The following is a 21842-nucleotide window of genomic DNA, read 5'->3' as shown; positions in this document are numbered from 1 at the left end:
ATGGGCATTTGCTTCTGGTGTTTGCTTCTCTTGTGAATGGTTCTGATAACCTAAAACTGGGGTTGTTTTGAAGGATAAAATCTGATGTTCTAAAGATGAGGGAATTTCAGTTTCCCAGCAGATGCAAACCATGATTCCTGAATTTTAAAATGAAAGTAGCCATATATTAGTAGGCTAGAAAACACAGCCAGATAGTCTCAGATTTTTTGCCACAGCTTTTTCCCCTTGATGTGTTATGACAGAACTATTGCAACACTTCACTGGCCTTTCACTGCTGCTGATCTGTCCTTTTCTCTAATCCTCATTCAAATTCAGTTGTTTGCTGTGTGAATAAGTTTTAGACCTGTGAATTCATTCAGCTTTATCAATCCTCCAGTAAATACACCTGGCTGAGCCACAGCCAAGTTTTTGACTCTTGCAGCCACTTGCAGTTGCTTCTGCCCTGTAGATTTTGGCACAGAACAGCAGACCTTTCACTGAAGGTGTTGGGGAAAAAGCCTCTCAAATCCCACACTGAAAAAATAGTAAAGCAACTTATCCTCTACAAAAATAAGTCTAATTACTTCCAAGAGCCACCAACTCGTTTAGCTGTTTTGTATTTTAGCCAAAACACGATCATAGCTATTAACTCCTTCTCACCTTAGCAAATACTCATCTCTCTTTTGGGTCTCATTTTGTCTTTTGTAACAATATTTTGGATGTTTTTGCATGGGCAAACTCACAGATTAAAGAGGACAACTGCCCTTATGGTTCACACACAGCTCTGCAAATCAGGGCATCTGGATGCTTCAGCTTCTATAATAACTTTTTCATTTGAAACCTTAGAAGTCATTTACCTCTGTGAAGTTTGGGTTGTTTTTTTTTTTTTTAATTAAAAATATGTGGTGAAGAAACAAGAAAGTGTTATCTTCTTAGAAATACTGTGGAATTCCATCCAGTAATGAGCAGGACATTTCAAGCCCCCTGGCTCCAGGAAATGATGGCTGTGCACATTATTTTTTCATGGTTAATTTACAAGTATTCATAGACTCTTGAGTTACAGTCCCTTAAGGAACCCTCATGATCACTGACCAGTACAGCTTTTGCATAACATAAGACTTCTCTGAATTATTTCCTCTCAGAATATAGGATTTTAGAAAAATATCTGAGCTTCACTTAAACATAGGCAGTGAAAAAGAATTCATCAGTACTTTTGATAAAAGTAATCAGTATTTAGCTAACATTTCTGTAAAAATTGCATTTCACTTATCTGAATTTGTCAAGCTACAGCTCAACATCCCATCTGGTCCTGTTTTACTTCTGTAAAGGGGCTGAAGTTCTTTTTTGGATCATTTTCAGCCTCTGAGGATATTTTTTTCACGTGGTGGCATCCAAGTAATTTCTTAATGTTTTCATTGGTAAATGAAACAGATGAATATGCTTTAATTTTCCTCTGCAGCTTTCCCATCATTTATTAATGTCAAGGCTTTTATCTGGTCCCTTTGCAGTCTTTAGGTAGGTTTTCTCAACTAACACAGTATTCCAGTGACACTCATATCACCATCAGACAGAGAGGTAACAGCCTTTTTTCTTTCCCTTTATGGTCTCCTAAATGAAAAATGGCTCCTGTGTTAATTTTTGCATCATGCTACTTTTTATTAAAATACTTCGAGGTACTTTCTCACTTTGCTGTGAGAAATACAAATGTAAGATTTTACTGTTATTTAATCATATCACAGTGAGAGATTTTTCAGTGTCATCAATTCTCAGTGAATTTTAGTCTCATTTTTAAAAATCCACTTTGTTGGACATGGCTGCTTGACCACAGATCTTTATTGATTGTCCTCAATTATTCCTTTAGTTCATTTCATTAAGCTTCATTCAATTTTTTTCATCATTTTGCTCATTGCCAAGATCAGATTGATAGGACTTCAGTAATTCTAATTTATTTTTTGTTCTTTCTTTTTGAAGGCTGATCCCATGTTAGACATTTTCTGTTCTTCTGGAAGTTACTTCCTGTTCTAAAAGTATATAATAACAATATAATAAGTACAATAAGTATTGTTGTTCCAGAGAACTCATTACTAAGTTCTCTATGACAGTGTGTGCAAGTTTTTCTGCTCTCCTAACTGAAAAAAAAATGTTTTGCTTTAGTAATTGTTGTGGTCAACTTTCATGAGAATTTTGAATTAGAAATCCTGCCATAATCACTGCCATTTTTCTTAAATCATGACTCCACTGCCAGCTTTCCTCTAGCCTACGTCAAAAAGAATAATTTCCACACTGGGACCTTCTGGAAGAACTTATGCAAGTTACAGATGTAATTCTGGCTTTCGTGGCTGCAGATGTGTTTTCTCTGAGCCTGCTGGACAAAGAGGAGTGGGAATTGCAGTTTGATTTGCAGTGTGTTCTGCATGCAAACATTTGTGTCTGTGCTTACAGACAGCAGGTTTGTGGTTCCAGTTTCTGTGGCAGCCTAAGAACAGCAGTCTCTCCATTCTTAATCCTTTCACTCCTTGTTTAGCATGTAGGGACAGTTAAACATTTGCCTTCCTCCTCTGTCACACTGGAGTATTCTGTTTATTAAAAAAGCATAGTTTTTAGCAAAGCCCTGATTTTTTTGCCCAGTTTAGTGGTTCCAGCAGTCGGGTCACAAAAAAGGTCAATTGGCTTCTGGAGTTCAAGCAGCCATTCAGTAGGTCAACATGTATTATAACACAGAAGCCTGATGGCTTAATGCTCTTTCTCCCTACTATTAACCCAGCTCTGCTACTCCTGTAGTAGTTTCCCCTTTGTTTTTAAAGCCAGTTCACCTTCACACAGGCAGAAAGTATTGAGCGTGGCGTGATAGTTCAGAAGTGGCAGGATGCAATCTAAAGCTGTATCACTGTCCCTGATTTCCCAGGGGGGCAAACCAAATGTGTTGGGAATTTTAAAGGTGGCTGCCCCAGCAAATGGGCCTTCCCTCCACCTGGAACTTGTCCTGCTTTGTGCTGGAAAGGGATAGGAGGAGGTTAAAAATAAAGGAGTGGAGCAAACAGATCTCAAGGAAGCCCAGAAATCCATCTTCTACAGTAGTAGGTGAGGAATAAAGGCTAAGACAGAGAAGCTGGCACTGTGTCAGAGGAACAGAATGCAGAAAGTGGATGGAAGGGGTTTGGTTGAGATTTTCAATGAATAAAAAGAGCCCTTTGTCCATTCCTTTTGAAAATTAATGCAACTCAAGCTGGAGAGATGTGTTAAGATGGTGGATTGTTTCTGCCTTCATCCTCTGAAATTTAAAGGCAGATATTTAATAGAATCACTGGTAAGGAAAATGTTGTAGGTGTTGGAGACCCAAGAGGTGGTTGAGGAATAAAAAAGGTGAGATGGAAAACAAAGGCAAACTCAGTAAATGCCTTGGCAGGTGCCATTAGATTTACAAGAAGTAGATAAAAGAAGTAATGTAAAGTTTCACATAAGAGGAGAGTTGTTTGAAGACAGAACTTGGAATTGTTTTCTTCTCAGATTTGCTTCACTTGGTTGCACAAAAGGCTGCTTTGTTGCTGTGTGATATGCTTAAGGACTCTGGAGTAAGCATTTTTAAGTGAGTTTGTTTAGCAGCTGATTGCAGGAGAACAAAGCAGAGTTGTCTATTTTTACTGAATGAAACCACAGAAATAATTATACTACATTGATAAAGTTTTACAGAAGCCTACGTGAAAAACCAAACTTCAGCTGTGTCTTTTGAACTCAGTATCGAAATAATTATGTGCCCAAAGGATTTTCTGCTAATAATAGCAGCAGTGACAACAACAGGAGAAATGTTTTTCCTTCAGCAGAGCCTCATTTTGCAGGGCTGATCCATGTGGGAATAACCACCTCCTGCTTTGTGTGTCGACAGTCCTCTGAAGACCCAGTAGTAGTTTTGAGTTATTGCTCATGGAAAAACATTCATATTTGAGAGCAACCAAACAAGTTTGTGCCAGGGGAGGTTCAGGCTGGACATCAGGAAGAATTTCTTCTGGAAGGATGGTCAGGCACTGGAAAGGGCTGCCCAGGGAGGTTTGGAGTCCCCATCCCTGGAGGTGTCCAAGGAAGGCCTGGCCGTGGCACTCAGTGCTCTGGGCTGGGGGACAAGGTGGGGATGGGGCACAGGGGGGACTCGATGGTCTGAGAAGGCTTTTCCAACCTAAATGATTCTGGGATTGAACAGAGATCCCCATTACTTGTTAAACTGTTCCTACTTTTAATATGTTTATGTCATTTTTTTCCAGTTAAGCCACTGGTAACTTGCACTTCTCTAAGCATCTTTTCTCCTACTGAGGAACTAATTGGGCTGTTTGGGGCTGAAATGCAATTTCAGCAAAATTAGGGACTTTTGGAGGCTATTTTATTCTTGCCACTGATCTGAGAAACAGCAGTGGTCTTACACATGGCTGATTCAAATCACTTACTTCCTAATAATGCATCTATCAAATAGATTTTCATTTGTGATGACATTTCTTCTATTTTCTTCTAGATGCAAAGAGTCTGGCTGAAATGCTTATGAGGTAAGAATAGATTTTTTTTTTTAATTGAAAAATGTCTGTCAACTACAGCATCATATTTAAAAATGATTGTAGGGACAAATCGGGATGTAAACTTTCTATTTCTAAACCCTGTCTGTTAAGAGTTAGGACACTTGATGGTTAGAAATGAGAGAAAGAAGACAATTTGTGGACAGTATCTGTGGGGGAATATAATGATAAAAAACCTGCTAACTTGTGCTAGTAGATTAAATTGTAGAAGCTATGTAGGTCCATTTCGACATTTTTCCTATTCCAAATAAACATTTTCATAATATGTATCAAAGTAATTGCTCTTCAGAGATCATCTGATTAAAGGCAATAAATTTCTGGATGTGAATATCTCTAAACTTTGCAGCAATGTTTATGTAATTCACTATTGTTAGCTGTTTATACCCAAAGGTGTAGAAGAGCAGTTAAATCCATTTATTACTTTTCAGTTCTGTTCCATCAGTTCAGCATTCATAAATCTAATTCAGTTGTTGAATTGCATCACAATGACTATACTGGCACCACAATTCTTTCAAAGTTGGAAATTTCATATCTTCAGTGTTTATTGTTTTGTCTAGGGAAAATACTGAACTTCAGAACTGCTGCATATATTTGAAACTGGGATCACCAAGGGATGATCTTTAAGTTCAAACAGATTTTGATTTGCTGGGAAATATATTTATATTCGAGCAACAAATTTGAGAGTGTCACAGATATTTTATCAGATGAACCATACTCGAACTTCCTCACCTGTGATAAACCTCACGTCCCTTTTTAAGAATATACTTACCAAAGACATGGTGACGGATGGGTTTAGTGTAAATTCAGCTCTATGCCATCGGTCTGCAAGTGCATCTGAATAAGCCCACCGATGTTAACAAGACCAGTCATGCAGGGCAGGTCATACCCTCCCCCTCTGCCCGTCAGAAACCCCTGCAAGCAGCAGACTGAGGGTCTCAGCAGCTCCAGGAACGTGTGCTCTGGTGGTTTTGGTGTCACAGCAAACAGCCCAGATTAGCATATGCAGCAAGTCTGTTCTCTTAAGAAACCCAGCACGGACTGGCTGAAGCTCCTGCATGAAGACATCCAGTCCAAGTGACCTCTGCTCAAAACAAACCTGCAAACTCGGGGAACCTCTGCCTTAACCCTGGTTGGCTTCACAAACCTCGTGGCCCCCTCTGCAAGGCTGTTTCAGAGCCTCACTCCTCTGATACTTGAAAAACTTCATCAAACTGCCAACATAAGTGACCAGGTTTGAGCCACTTTTTCCTTTGGTGATGGTGACCTTTAAATTAAAGGACTTTTCCCTGCCTACCTGATGTACCCAGAGAGCAGCCAGGTCCCTTCTCAGCCTTTAGTTCAGAGCTATTTTTCAGGGTAACTCATCTGCCACCATTTCATTTTGGTTTTTCTGGCACCAGCATTGAAATATGATCATCAAGCCAGTTTCTCTCCTCTTGTTTATTAAAAAATAATCTTGTTTTTATTAAATAGTCATATTTTATATTTCTTTCCCAGAAGTGTGAACAAAAGCAAATGACTATGACATCAGAACTTCAGAGGAAGTAGGGGATATAGGACTACATTTGCAGACACATCAGAACTTGGAACTGTCATTTGTGATAAATCTGGGAAATACCTTCAACCAGACCCGAGCTACCCACCACCATTAGATATTCCTGAAAATGCATCATATTAATAACCAAAGTATAATAAACCCTCTCCAAAGCAACGGTCACGTATTATAAGGACCCATATTTTTTATAGCTTTTAGATTTCCCCAAAATTTACTCTGATAAAAATATCAAGAAAGGGGGTATGTGGGGAGAGGGCAGGAAAGATGATTCCCTGCTTGGTAGGAGAGTGTGAGGGCTGGAGAGAGCTCTGTGCATCTTTCCCTTTGAGGAGATTTTTGTGAGCGTGTGTAAAGCGGATTAAGAACGGAGCTTTAGTCTCTGCTTTGAAAGTCTCTGGCTTTGGCTGTGTAAGTCAAATGTCTGTGGAGCAGGATAAGCCTCAGAAGTCAGCAGTTTAAAGGGAGCTGCACAACTTGCTGTTGATACCTTAAACTCACAAATAAAAACTCACAAATAAAAACTCACAAATAAATCTGCTGCTGGACAATCACAGCTTTTTTTTATGATTCTTTTGGGTGAAAGCACCAGTCCAGCCACGCTCTTTGAAACAGTTCACTGTGAATCAGTTTAGCAATTCACAGAGCTTTTAAATTTTGAGCACAAGGTGAAGGATCTTTTCTCCCCAAATATTCCTCTGTCAGGCTGATTACTTACAAAGATTTAGTTTTCCATCTGTTTTTACGACAACCAGCTTGGGCAACCAGGAAACTGTGGGGTTGGCCTGACTCTCTGCCAAGGACCCAAAATGACTCTGAGTTTCCAGAGCATCATATTCAATCCCTTTACATAACTAGCTTGACATGTTTAACCTTCTGTGCACACAGAAATTTTCAGTCACTCAAATAAATATTTTTGCAATAAAGATCCAGAAAGATAGCTTAAAAGCGGGTATTATGTTAACTGTACACTCTTTCAAAATGCCTTGTCCAAAGTACTTCCTCTGGAAAAGGTCCTTTTATCTACAGACTGTACATAAAAGCTGTTCTTAATCAGACCCAAAGGCCCACGTGCCCAAGTACCTGTTTTAAATAGTGGCCAAAAGCAGACACTTTATTAGAGTAAAAAACTGCAGCAAATGCTGAGAGAGCTGGGGTTGTTCAGCATGGAAAAGGCTTTGGAGAGATCTCATTGAGGCCTTCCAGCACCTTGAAGGGGCTTTTAAAAAGGAGGGAGAGGGACTTTTTATATGGGCAGATAGTGACAGGACAAGGGGTAATGGTTTTAGACTGACAGAGGGCAGGTTTAGATTGGCTATTAGAAAGAAATTCTTAACTCAGAGGGTAGTGAGGCCCTGGCACAGATTGCCCAGAGAAGCTGTGGCTGCCTCATCCCTGGAAGGGTCCAAAGCCAGGTTGGATGAGGGTCTGACCAACCTGATCTAGTAGAAGGTGTCCCTGCCCTGGCAGGGGAGTTGGAACTGGATGATCTTTAAGATCCTTTCCACCCCAAGCCATTTTATGATTCTATGACTCATTCCCCAGACAAGGCTCCCAACAATTTGGAGCTCAGAGATTCTTTGAACCAGAGGGAGTTAATTATATTCTACAGAGATCCTTACAAGGTCTGACAGGTAAAGAATACTACCTGCTTATATTTGGGAATTTTATAACTGTAAATATAGAAAAATAAGGGTAGACACATTTTCTCCCTTTAAAGAATTAATTATTGTACTCCTCATCCCCCGGACTGTTACAATAATTTGATGCCTGAATTTTCCTAGGTTACAAAATACTTGGGCACCAAACTTCAAAACTGAAAGCCTAAAGCTCTTTGCCTTGTTTCCAAGTCCTAGAGGCACTTCATTGCTGTTGGCACTTTAGGTTTTTATAAATTGAAAGTTGAGCCAGTGTGCTGTGCAGAAAATAATTCAAAATTCCTTGAGCCAGAGTGAGGCAGCCCCCTAATCAGCAGCAACCCTCTTGCTTCTGCCAACTGCCTGTGCTGTGTTTGGACACCTCGTGTCACTGCACTGCTGTGTAAAGTGGAATTAATTAGACCAGCAGGGAGGAGGAGAGAGATCCCACAAACCAAGGCAGAGCTCTCCAGCACAGTAGGGAATATTCCTGACTTTAGAGAGCTCTGGATTCCACTTTGGGCTTGAAAAACCTTCCATGTATTTTGCATAAAGCTATCCCTGGAGACAAGAGTGGGATGGGGAATTCTCCCCTGGCAGGTGAGCAATGTAACTGCAAACCTGGGGAACTGTCCTCCTGCTCCCTGTGGTCCAAACAATATTTTCTGTGCAGTTGAGTACTTTCCAATAAGAGAAATACAGAGCATTCATCCTGCAGAAGAGATTCTAGATCTTACTGGGATTCTGGGATCTGCATTCCTTCTATAAGATGGCTGATTTGATCCCTGTATTTCCTGCATCCCTAGTGAGTGAAGAGGGGTGTAATAATACATTTACTAGACTCAGTTTTGCATTGCACAGATTCTATATGTGTCTGATTGCATGTGTCCTGTAACTATTGGATTATTGAAATTTGACATTAAAAATTCAGTTTCCTAATTGATCATAGCTTTGCTCTACAATCCTGGGACAAGCCCAAAGTAGTCCAGCTTTTCAAGGGCGTGTCTTCAAGCATATCTGGCACACAGATAATATATTAGTCTCTGATTCTTTCAACATTTCTGCAACTTGAGTGGAAACCAATAGGACAGTGGCCTCTAATCCGTGCAGAGACTTTGAGAACATCAGTGTGGAATTTATCTGAAGTTGACAATACTAAATGACTTTGAAAAATTGTGTACTTAATAAGGCACTGTAGCTACTGTTATCCACTGATTATATACAGAGAAAATTCTGGAAGCCCCTGGGTAGCTCTTCTGATAATTTGCTTCCATGATTATTAAATGCAGCAGAAACGAGGCACCAGTTGTGGGCTGTTTGACTGTGTTTCAGCTGTCCATGTGCACATATGGAAACACTACCACCTGATCTCCCCTGGAAAAGACAAGAGACATTAAATTTGAGATGCATAGGTAGTGTTGATGCTGGGGACAGCAAGAGCAGGGAAAGCCAGAGGGTGTGACTCAGCCAGAGAGGTGAACCCCTGTGCATTTAGGTCCCACTCCTGGGTGTGGAGCAGAATCACTGACCACACGACTAGAAAATTCCTCCTGGAAAGGACTCTAGAGAACCTCCAGACCTGAGATAATCAGGTCTTGCTCACATGGAGGCACAGGAGGAAATTAGCCCACATTTCCTGGAGATGTGGGCTCCACATTTCCTGGAGATGTGGGCTCATCTCACACGCATTAATCTCCGATGTCGAGGCCCGTGCTGGGGAAGAGCAGAGCTTATCATCAAGCAGCTTAATAGTCCTCTGCTGATTCCATTAACAACAATAATTCATTGCCAAAGCAGAATTAAACTGAGTGATCTACAGCTATTTTACACCAGAAAATGAGCCTCCACTTGGCTTTAAAGCTCTTTGAAGTTGGAGCACTTGGATCACACCGCTGGCTGATTTGTCAGAACTCCCCTCAGCCTCCCTGCGTAAAGTATTTTCAAATGTTTCATTTCATCCAAAGAGTAATTACATCTAAAAGGGCAGAAAGTTCCTGGGTTTTTAGTGCAATCTGAAGGTTTCTTGGTGCAAGCTATGAGCAAGAAATGACTGCAGCACTCAGTTTTACTATCCATTTTCATTTTCTTTCAGTAGACAGCTCATTTAAGAAGTCATTTTCTGGCACACAAACTTTAAAATGAAATTGTTTCAATTTGCATGATGGTAGAATAATTGGTTTATGTTCATTTTTGGAGTATTGCATCAATCAATTAGATATAATCCTTGAATATAAACGAGATTTGCGATTTTAGTCTTGGAACATCAATGGGACTAAAACCTTTATTTATTTTATGCAATCTATTAATAGTATTCCTAGTTATTAATTTACTTTTTCATTTATCAGTTCAAGTGATATTTGGGACTTATCTAATGAAAAATAATGAAAATATTAAAAAAATAATTAGAAATTACTCAAGACATCATTTTCTTGCCAACCTGTTTGATCGGCTGTGTGTTGCTTTACTGAGATTCATGAGAAAGGAAAGAAAAGGTCCATCTTCCAAAGTGTTTTCACTAATTTCATTATGTGACAACACTTGAAGAAAACTGTATGAAATTTTCAGGAGATTCCCACTGATAAAGAACAGAGCAAATCCCTGCACACTGTGCCTTCATCTAACAGCTTGTCATGTGCAATAAATTAATACTCTGCACTTGTTCTGAAGAGGGGAAAATAAGACCTATGAGTGTTTTTGATGATTAGGGTGACATTATTTTTGTTTGAGCTGGACAGACTTAAAATGAGGATGTTTGCAAACATGTTTTCATTGAGGCAGAGTGTTAAAAGTGTTCAATTCTCTTCCGTTTTCAGCAAGAACACCAGGACATCAGATACACTTAATAAACAGCAGCAAACACTGAGGATGCACATAGACATTCCCAGAGCACAACTTCTGATCGAGGAGAGGGACACCATGGAGACCATTGGTAAACTTGGGCTTATTTTCTCTTAATGTAATGGGCACTTTTAGGTGGAATTCCTTTACCTCACACCATTTCCTCACATCAAGAAAAAAAGAGCTACAAAGTAATTTCCCACATTTGAAAACTGAACTGGTTTTTTTTTCCTCCCCTTTGAGTCACTTCCCACTTTAAGTAATCTCAGTACAGTATTTAAAATAATGCAGGACATTAGGAAAATGAAGCTGTTGGAAAGAGCCTCTTGAAGAAAATGTAATTGAAGACTGGCAGTTTTATGATTTTCATTTTGATTTCTCTTTTGGCTCTGAGTAGGCAGTTGGATCACTGGCACTACTTAAAATGAAAATGAACTTCTGAAACTACAATCTCAGTATTTAGAGATTTGCTACAGCCAACTTCTAAAACTTACATGTTGCATATTGTGTCCACCTGTTCACAGCAAATGATATTTCAACATTTTTATCAGTTTTCAGCTTTTGTATATCTATGCAAAATTCAAATTTAAACTCCTTGATACAACAGAAAACAAGATTTCTCGTGTGACTGGCACATAGCTGAACTGTCATGAAAAATAGAATTGTTTGGTGTTGGTTGTTTGGGTTTTTTTCCCAAATAATTTAAACACAAGATGTCTGGAAACACAGCAGAATAAAAGTCCAACATTTTGTGACTGTAGGGGTGCACACTGTGGCAAGACACTCTTGGCTGATCTTGTTAGACTCCTAACTTTATTTTTTTGGGGTAAAAATCTGTGTAAAAGCAGCTTTTGATGGCTGAGAATTAACAGCATCCCAGGGATGGTGTGGCCAGAGAGGAAAGTCAGCAAGCTGAGAGTGGCATCTCTGCACCTCCTGCCCGTGCCCATCCCAGATTTGAAAAGGAGATGCTTCACCTGAAATACAGACGTTTAAAATCCTGATTGGAGCTTCCCAAAGCCTGCCCTTCACCCTGAAAAACAGCTTTAGCTTTTGAGTTACAGCTCCTGAGCAGTGGAGGGGGGGTCATAGTGAAAATACTATTAGTGCCTTAACTGCAGCAATGTGATCATGGCCTGGTAACAGCCAGCTTTCCACACAGCACTCGGAATAAGCTGGGATTTTGGCAGTGTTTGACAGAGTTTGCTGCCAAGAGGCTTTATTCCCAACCTGAATAAGAGCTCATCTTTTGCCAGAGACGGAGCGATTTGATTTCATAATGCTCCTTCTATTTATGGCCTTCTTTGGGTAAAAAATGCTGGTTATGTTATTGTGCAGAGCTGTTCGTCCTTGTGGTGTCTTGTCAAGTTAAAAGAAAACCAAAACAAAAACCAGGAGTGCTTAGAAGAAGCAGATCAACCTCTGCTGACTGGTAAATGCCCAGAAACCCTACTGACTGCCAGTCCCCTTGGAATACATTACAAATCCATATAGCATAGCACAGTGGGAAATCCTTGTGACTTTTACTGCTGTTCTGAATGGATAAAAAGACTGTAAAGAATGCAGAAGAAAGTCTTATAGCACAGCAAATAGTTGTTCTGCAAGCAGTGAAAGATTTGTTGCTGTTAAACCATCCATGATCAAGTGGACCAGATTCCTCTTTGGAACAACAACAACAAAAAAATATACAATGCAGAGATCACAAGTGAAACAAAAATAATAATAAATAATAATAAAAAAGTAAGTGCTGCATAGCACTGGTTTCCTGCAGGGATCAAGGTCTGTGTAGAAATTTGGTGAATATATCCAACCCCACAGGGAAGAAACAGCAGCAAAACCATACAGCAGTAAAGGTTAGTGCTCACCTTTTTTCTTCCTTCCCAAGGTCAGGCTTCCCACCTGTCTTTCCACCTGCAGGAAAAGCAGTCCTGGGTCATGGCCATCCCTCCTGCAATATCTGGAGAAAAAGGGGACTGGTAGAGGGTTCATTAGCAACATTACCTAATGACCTCTTTTTGGGGAGACATGGGTGATTTCACATTAAAAATCAGGAATAAGTGAACAGTAAAAAGGAATAAATTGAATATGTAGTTGAAAAGCTCATCTGAGCTCTGCGGAAATGAAGGGGAAGAGGGCAGTGGTCAAAAGATGGGAATGAAGGAAATAGGGCTGAAAATAATTGCACACAAATCAGCTTTTTGGGAGGATGTTTAACAGTCTGCCTCAGTTGCGTATCTCTAAGGTGAAATCACAAAGAAAATCACACTTATTCTTTAGTTTTGTGTGAACTTTCAGTTTAAACCCAGAGGTTCCCAAGCTGTGGTGGCTTCAGAGCCACCCCCAGTCCTTCAGAGAAAAGGGAGCTGCCTCTGTCCGTGGTGGTGCCCAGCTGGAAATAAGTTTGGGGACTTATGAAGACAACCCCAAAATTCATTTTCTGATGGGTTTTGTTTTTCACTTACAGATGACAGATCGACAGTTCTGCTCACTGATGCTGACTTTGGAGAGACATCCAAGCAGAAGTCCCTGACTGTCACCCACACAGTCCATTACCAGTCTGTGTCACAAGCCACAGGACCACTGGTGGATGTTTCTGATGCCCGGCCAGGAACAAGTAAGCACATGAGAAAACGGGTTTTTCTAGAGAGGAAAAAGCCATAAAAAAATTAATGCTGTGCTCCTGCACTTGCATCCTCATCCTTCTGTCTGAGAGCAGAGAGATATCTATTTAGGTCAGCAGAGAACTTTTCTTAAACAATTGCACTTAGGGATTCAATAAGGTAAAAATTGCATGTGCATCTGAAATGTAGGTGTAATTTGAAATAATTCATACCTGGCTTTCATTAGACCAAAAGCATGCTGGATTTTAATTTCCTGAATTTATTGGGTAAATTAGCTTAATGGTTTTTAGTGTCTAATATAATTTTTTTTCCTCTGTGATCAATCTCTATTGTATTTCAAAATACATCTTTCCTCCCTGCCTCTCCATCAGGCAAGAAATACATTTCTCATTATTGCTTTTTCCAAAGAAAAAGAAGTTTTATTTCTGGTTTTAGTTATTTTGCTAAATTACTTTTCCCAGATACATTCATGCTGCGTTATTCTTATAGTGATTAAAATCCTATCATAAGTTAATATACTGATGCAATCCATTCTTCCCCTTCATCTCATGAATATGTTCCATATCTATGTAAATGGGGAAAAAACCACTAGATTGAAGGATTACTTATGAGTTAGGACTTTTATATAAGTGGAGTTCACAGCAGTGTGCAGTTGCTGAAATCACTTGGATTATTTCTATCCCCTGATCATTTTACAATCTGTTTATTTGGTGAGTTTGATGAACATAAATGCTGAAAGTTCAGTTGCTAGAAAGCAGATTGTTTGAAAAATCTTCATCTCATCCCCATTTCCACCCCAGTCTTTATTAAAAAAATAGCTGTTCTTGGCCTTGCTGCTTTTGTGCCTCTGTCAGCTTGAAGACATGGTCAGTCATTTCTTGAGGACTAGATTAGTACCACAGTACTAATATTAGTACCATATTTTTCCTCTATGGAGAGTCATGGCCTTTGAATTAGAAGAGTCAATGTACAATTTTTGTTTTCCTCCTGGGACCACTCTTGTCTCACTCCTCTAGTTCATGTTCATGCTGGCTGGCCTGATCACTAAGAGCAAAAATACCATTTTATCTTTTTTATCATGCTGGCAGATCAAGATTGTCTGATTGAACATTGTTTTCCAACCTTGCCTTTTCTAATAAGGAAAGAGGCAAATCTCATGCCTGTATCAAACCACAGCAGTTTGTAGGCCCAGCAACTTCTTACCTAATGCCTTTATTGTGTGAAACTGTGTCCTTCATTCCACTGCAGCCAGGGAGAGGATTCCTTCAAATTAAACATGGATTTAACTTATGTGTAGGAGTATGATCAGTGTCCAGCCCTGCTTTGGAAATAAAAATCCACCATCACCTTTATTATGCAGTAAAGATCTGATTGCAGGAGGGTTGGATCAAAGAATTCCGGAGAGTTCTCTGGATAGAAGACACTAAGAAGGCTTTGACAGAGGCTGGGCTGTGAGATTTTGTCCAGACTCACAGCTCTCTCTGTGAGAGGAGAGCAGTGCCCAGCTGGTTTTCAGAAGTTATGGATCCTCCCACCTGAGCACACTCACACTCACTGGGTGGCAAATATTCCCTTACAGCACTTTTTAAGTTGTTCTCTCGTTCTAATTTATTTATTTAGAACACAGATGCTCCGTGACCCTTTGCCTTGCTCACCTCAGCTCTCTGCAGTTCTGTCTCAGTGTGTGACAGCAGAGCTGGGGCACCAGATGGGAGCTGTTTTCCATCACACTGCAGCTCTGGAACTTGCTGTGTGTGTGCTGCAGAGCCTTGTACAGGCACAGCACAGCTGGGGCAGAGCTGCTGCTCAGCACATGCTCAGCAGGACAAGGACTGACCTCCTGCGTGCTGGCAGGAGGCTCTCCCAGCTCCTTCAGACTGCTGACAAAATCCCATGGGATCAGAGAACAGTTGAGGTTTGAAGGGACATCTGGACACTGGTTGGTCCAGCCCCTCTGCTCATCTAGGGCTGGTTGCCCAGGGCCATGCCTGGATGACTTTGGGATGTCTCCAAGGATGGAGAATCCACCACCTGTCAGGGCAACCTGTGCCAAGGCTCCCTCACCCTCACAGTGAAGTGGTTCCTGGTTTGCAGGGGGAAGCTCCCATGTTTTGCCTTGTGAAATGTCTCTGGTCCTCTCACTGGGCACCACTGGCAAGATCCTGGCTCTGTCCTCTTTGCACTTTCCCTTCAGGTATTTTATATACAACGATGAGATTCCCCCTGATCCTTCTCTTCTCCAGACTCTCCTTCTTTCCTTCATCTTTTCCCTCAGAGCAAGCACAAGGCTCACTTCTGGCCACTCCACAGCCACGTGCCAAATTCCCACAGCTGGTAGAGGCAGTAGTTTATAAAACCAACAGGCTGGGAACATCATGCCAGGAGTATTTTTGGATGTTATCCATGTGAGGCAGCTCTGTGCTGCACTACCAGGAGGATCAATTATCAATGGCACCGGGCTCTAATTTTTCCACTGCTGTAGGGGAAGATGAGAAATAGGACAAGGGATCAGCCCATAGCTGGTATTTGTAAATAAATACCTTGTTTCTTTGAAGCAGCAGAATACAAATTCTCACTGGGAATGCTTAGGCAGAATCAGTGCTCAGAATCATTATCTGGGTATTGGCTTTTTGTTTTTAATTGCTTCTGCTAAAGTCTCTTACCTCAAAGACTGACGACTTCACCATTTGAATGTCAAAGAACATTTGAATAGCTGTGAATTTTTCATTTCTAATACCCTTTCTCTCTATTGTCAGCTATATCCTTTCAGAAGCTTGGAGGAGAAATCCTTCAGTGCTGATGTAGTCACTCTCTGTTTGCCACATAATGATTTTTTTCTCTTGCACTTGCTTTGTTAGACTCACTTTTACAGAAGAACAATTCATTAATAAAATTAAGGAGGTCAATTTTGGCACACAGTTTGCTTTTACTCTCTTGGTCACCCTATTATCTCTAGGATAATAAAAAATAGAACACTGCTGACCTTAAATAAGTAGGAAATTATTTTTAAAGTTTAAGAAATTGTATTAATTTACTAATTGTTTTAAAGCAGTCAAACCTTTATAAAACTGTTCCTGTAACTCTGATGGCACTATTACAACTTATGTTTTATGTCTTGGCTACTTGTTGAAATAAAATTGGGAATCTGTAGCTGATCAATACTGTGATATAGTAACAGTATGTCCAGAATAGCAAATTGTATCACCACATTTCTGAGAACATCTTTTTAGAAACTGAGAGCAGTTATTGTGAGGTATTTCTGAGGGCGTATCTATGCTGATAATTTGCCTTACACTTCACTTGAGGTGTGGTGTGAAATCTCTCACCAAATCTACTTGCCTTGTGCTCTTTCACATCCCAAAGTGGTTTTAGTACTGGAGAACCACTTGTGTTGGAGTAAAGGGATAATGAATGTGTCAATGGAACACTGATGGGACTCCCAGCTCTTCATTGCATCTGCAAATGTAGAGTTTCATTAGAAAGAGGGTATTTCTAAAAAGCATTAGCAGTTTGGTAATGATGAGCACTTCCACTGTTCATTTTTTCCCTCCCAAAGAATGTTTTGGGTTTGTTTTTTTTAACCAACATTACTTCAGTGGCCATCCCCTTCTGGAAGGGGAAAGCGAAGGGCCAAGTGACAAAAAAAAGTCAAATAAGTGAGTAAATGATTAAGCAGAAGAATAGTCTCAAATATAAGAAAGGTTAAACAAGGAGAGGTATAATACTGTTCAAACATATTCCTGATAAAATTGAATCCAGGATTACTCTGGCCTCCTCCTCAGAAGGAATTGCCTACTGTCTACCCTGATTTTAGGGGAAAAATGTTCATCACATGAAAAAGCAGTGCTAGAGCTAGAAAGAAGTAAATGAGACTGGCCTTTCAACATGAAAACCAGTATGACTGTTTCTGTTCTCTGTAGAAGAACAAGCATCTGACTTCCCTCACATCCAGTAATTTACAGGCTGGAGTTTTCCTCTCTTCATAATCCGCCCTCTAAAATTTGTAGACCCCTGGGTTGTTTCCATAGGGTAACTGGTGACCAGTGATAGGACCCAGGCAAGGGCTGGAGCTGGGACAGGGCAGGCTCAGGTTGGATCTCAGGAAAAGATTTTTCCCCCAGAGGGTGGTGGGCACTGACCAGGCTCCCCAGGGCAGTGGGCACGGCCCCAAGGCTGCCAGAGCTCCAGGAGAATTTGGACAACGCTTTGAGGGACAGGGGTATTGTTGGGGTGTCCCGGGCAGGGCCAGGGCTTGGACTGGATGATCCTTCCAACTCAGGGTATTCTAGGATTCTACAGCTCTGACAGGGCTTGTTTCCTTACCAACCCACGAGGCAAAGCCCCTTTGTGTTACCCCCCACAGACCCCACCACGAGGAGAAGCGCCAAAACCGGGCCCACCGCTCGCAACCGCTACGCCAGCCAGTGGACCCTCAACAGACCTCACCCCACCATATCAGCTCACACCCTCACCACGGACTGGAGGCTCCCCACCCCCAGGCCAGCGGGATCAGTGGACAAGGAGAGCGACAGCTACAGCGTCAGCCCCTCGCAGGACACAGGTACGGGGCTCTCCGCAGGGAAAACGGGAACAGCGGCAGCGGCAGGAACGTCCTTGCTCCTGGATGTGCTTCCTTTGGTGCTTGGGTGTCGTTATTCTTTCCCTGCTGGGCTGTTTTTCCTGCAGGGTATTTATTTATAAGGGGTGCCACAAAGTGCTTGCGGTGCTAATGATAACAAATATTGTGCCTCTGGTTCTTCACACTCGTGCTGGAGTCCTTTGAAAGGTGATTTTTTTTTTCCTGTAGTTTCCTGAAGGAAAAGGAAAAAATATGATAATTTACTGCCTGAAATGGCATTGACTAGGAAGGGGCAGTTTTAGCAACCAGGAGTGTCCCCGAGTCACAGGTGGAATGGTTTTCAGGTTTGAGCTACGCTCACATTAGTATTTATGTTTTTGCATCCATGTAATATGTTCACAGGGTTTATTTTAAGTGCAAAAAAAAAAAAGAGGGAAAATTCTGGAAGTACAGTCCAAGTTCAAATCCATTCATAGCACTGAGTTCTGCAGGATCTAGCTCTGATTTTCCTGGGAAACAGCATAAGGTTCATTCCTCTGGATGACAAGTGGGGAGACACTGAATACATATTCTGCCTGCAGTCTTCATCTCTTCTTGCTGCCTTCACATTACAAATGCAACTGTAACTGAAAAATAAGCTTTATCCTCTGCCCTACACTGAACAAGTGACAAAAAAGGCAAACAAATGAGTAAATAATTAAGCAGAAGAATAGTCTCAAAACAAATACAATAAAAGTTAAATAAGAAGAGAGGTAAACACTGTTCAAAGGTATTCCTGATAAAAGTGAATCCAGGATTACACTGGCTTCCTCCTCAGAAGGAATTGCCTACTGTCTATCCTGATTTTAGAGGAAAAGTGTTCATCAAATGTGTGGCAGAGCTAAAAAGTAGTAGGTGTGGCCTTTCACCATGAAAACCAGTATGAGTGTTTCTGTTCTCTGTAGAAGAACAAGCATCTGATTTCCCTCACATCCAGTATTTTACAGGAGTTCTTATCTTTTCATAACCCATCCTCTTAAATTTGTAGGCCCCTATGTTGCCTCCCTAGGGTAATGGCAGTCAATAGACACCTCCAGCCAGCTGACAAACTTCATCTTGAATTCTTCCGGTAGAATTATCATAAAGCTTTAAGGATTAACTCTTAATAGCCACACAAACATGAAGAGCAAATCTTCTCTCAGAAACCCTTTCTGCAGACATTCCAAATTTCAGGTGCATTTGGATGTGTTCCAACATGTTGTCACCCAAGGATATGTTTCCAATGTGTGTGGCAAAGGGCAGAAATTAAATTTACTGTGTGGCTTAATAGACAAACTACAATTTTGTAAACAGACTTCAAAATCTGTATCTTAACATGGCTACACTCCTGTGTCTACCTTTGAGCACAGTGATCCATGTAAGGGGTAGCAAGTTTTAGGTCATGCTGAGGAAAGGTTTTCTTATGCCAAAATGCAGCTCTATTATGCCACTTGTTTCTGGGAAAAGAATAGAGTTGGTTTAACCTAAGCTTAAAATTTTCAAATAAACATGTGTAGCCAAATCATGTGTTCAAGAATCAATTGAGCTATTATGGAATATTTGATCCCTTTTCCAATATGGAATTAATATTTCTGAAGCCAGTTCATGCAAGTTGATATTTGGCAGAATTTAGCACTTCTTCTAAAAGCAATTCCAGGCTTACAAAGCAGGAGCTTTTAAGCTTAGGAGAAACACATGACAGCAGTTTAAAGCTGTAACTAAGCTCAAATGTTCTAACTAGAGGCCATTAGAAATTTTCTGATTAATCTATATTCATGAAGATCGTGGAGTTTCATAAAGTTCTCCCTGGGCTTGGATGAACTTCCATCAAATTTAACATAGGTGTTCAAGCAGATTGGTCCTGGAATTGGTCCTTGGTGTTCAAGCCTGAGCTCCACGGACCAAACATTTTATGATCTTTGCATGACCATCATATTTACAGACACTGCTCTGTGGCACTGGGCAACTGCTGCCTTCTGGGAGTTTCCAGCTGACCAGAAATTTGGAAAGACGTTACTGTGGTCTGATTTACAAATCAAATGTGAAAAATGGAATGATGTTTCCTGTGGGTGGAAAGGAAAAAAAAAAAAAAAAAGAAAAAGAAGAAAAAGCCCTGTTAAGTTCTGGCCAGCTCAAAATCTTAAGCAAGTTACAGCATATTGTAGAAGTACTTGTCATTTTAAATAATGTATGGCCCTATTTACAAGTGGCAGGAGTGTTGTTCTTTGTGCACAATGAAAACTGATGCAGGCACGCAATAAAAAAGATAAAGATTTGCAATAACGACACACTTGCCTCTGGCTGCTACAGGAGGCCCATTTTTATGAATTAGCTATTACATTGTGCCTGTTTATTGAACATCACCAACAATGTCTGAAATTGCACAGATCTTGTGATGAAACACAACTTCTGCCCAAGGAACTTCTGGAAGTCCTCTGCTCTTCCAGCCCACTGGAGTAGAAGAGCGATGGGAGCAACAGCCCAGTGATTTGTCCCTGCAGAAACGAGCCCTGCTCTTCCAGAATGCTTTTTAAAGTATCAGTAGCCATTTATGTCTTCAATAATGGTGTTGTATTAGAGATATTGATATTCTCAGAAGCTCATCTGGAGAAAAGAACAGCTTGTAGGTCATAATAACCTGTGTGTCAAATATGAATCCCCCATTAGCTTCAGCAGCATTGAAAAAAAGGCATTGAGTGACTGCAGGCTGTACTTACCAAATATTGCTTTCTTAAGACCTTTGTTCCCAATGAAATGAGTTAGTGTTTTACCTGGTGTCTAGGGAGACAATATCTGAGACATACTGCCTTTATATTTGACCTTTGTTCTCAGGACTTTCTTAAAAAAAAAAAATAGATAGATAGATATACAATAGAAACAGGACAAAAAAAATCTGTCCTTTCTCATCTAGATATCACCTCATCAATACACTTCTGAGATGCATTAAAAAAGTTCATGTAAAGAAAATGTTCCTTATTTTGCTGAATCTGGGTTGTGGGCTTGAAACATTTTTAAGGCGTTTAGGTTTTAGAGAAATGATTTTTTTGTAAAAAAAAAAAAAAAAGAAAAAAGTAACATTTTTAATTTGTTAAAGGTTGTTTCTTCTAAAACACGAATTTAATGTTAAACCACACGATGCTGCTCACAGAATAAGAGATTATGTGTAACAAGTGTTAGTGACCAAACTAACACTTGTGCAGGCATTTACAGTGAAGCAAATTCCTTTAAGTCGCCCTGATAATTCTGCATTTTGTTCTGAAACACCACCACGCTCAGAGCTTTTCTCCCAGGAAGGATTGTGTAGCTGTTTCCTTTCTCTCACCATTTGTACTCCCAACGCTTCAGATCGAGCGAGAAGCAGCATGGTCTCCACAGAAAGTGCCTCCTCAACGTACGAAGAGCTGGCGAGGGCGTACGAGCACGCCAAGATGGAAGAGCAGCTGAGACATGCCAAGTTCACCATCACCGAGTGCTTCATATCAGACACCTCCTCGGAGCAGCTCACGGCAGGGACTAACGACTACACCGACAGCCTCACCTCCAGCACGCCGTCGGAGTCGGGGATCTGCAGGTTCACAGCGTCCCCCCCCAAACCTCAGGATGGAGGGAGGGTGATGAACATGGCGGTTCCAAAGGCGCATCGGCCAGGTGAGGCTTTGGGAGGTGACGTTTTGGGTCCTTGGGGGGAGAGTTTCGCCTCAGGCTGGGCAGCAGGAGAGGGTCTGTCTCAACGGGAGGCTTTCCTTTCTCAACGGGAAAGAAAGTCCACAGTATATCCTGTAACTACTTACAGAGATAACTGGTTTTCTCTCAGTTAATATAACATTTGAGCATGTTCTCCCATCTGCAGAAAACATGGAAATTTAGGAACAGAAAGAAGCTGTCCGAGCCATCAAATCCACTCCTCTACACTTGCAGCCATCAGGCAGTTGACCCTTCTGAGATAAATAAGACCATATGTGGGTCCATCTGCCCGTCTCCAGCTCAAACCACCCACTGATAAAACGTGTCTCCCTGCAGTGCTTCGTGCTGGAGAGCAAAGTTCACTGTCATAGCAGT

General features: G+C 40.9%; 1 protein-coding gene across 1 annotated transcript in view; it reads left to right on the top strand.

Moving 5' to 3' along the window:
- The window catches only part of DSCAM (DS cell adhesion molecule), a 442855-nt gene that overhangs the window by 403106 nt on the left and 17907 nt on the right, over window positions 1–21842 (top strand). The window contains exons 28-32 of the mRNA XM_017810914.1: window positions 4481–4511; window positions 10541–10656; window positions 13030–13179; window positions 17550–17747; window positions 21129–21431. Of these exons, the coding sequence (XP_017666403.1) occupies window positions 4481–4511; window positions 10541–10656; window positions 13030–13179; window positions 17550–17747; window positions 21129–21431 (798 nt within the window). The remainder of the gene's footprint in view (window positions 1–4480; window positions 4512–10540; window positions 10657–13029; window positions 13180–17549; window positions 17748–21128; window positions 21432–21842) is intronic.

This window comes from Lepidothrix coronata, unplaced genomic scaffold (assembly GCF_001604755.1).
Source record: "Lepidothrix coronata isolate B3197 unplaced genomic scaffold, Lepidothrix_coronata-1.0 Scaffold30, whole genome shotgun sequence".
NCBI lineage: Eukaryota > Metazoa > Chordata > Aves > Passeriformes > Pipridae > Lepidothrix > Lepidothrix coronata.
This window is presented reverse-complemented; position numbering and strand designations above follow the sequence as displayed.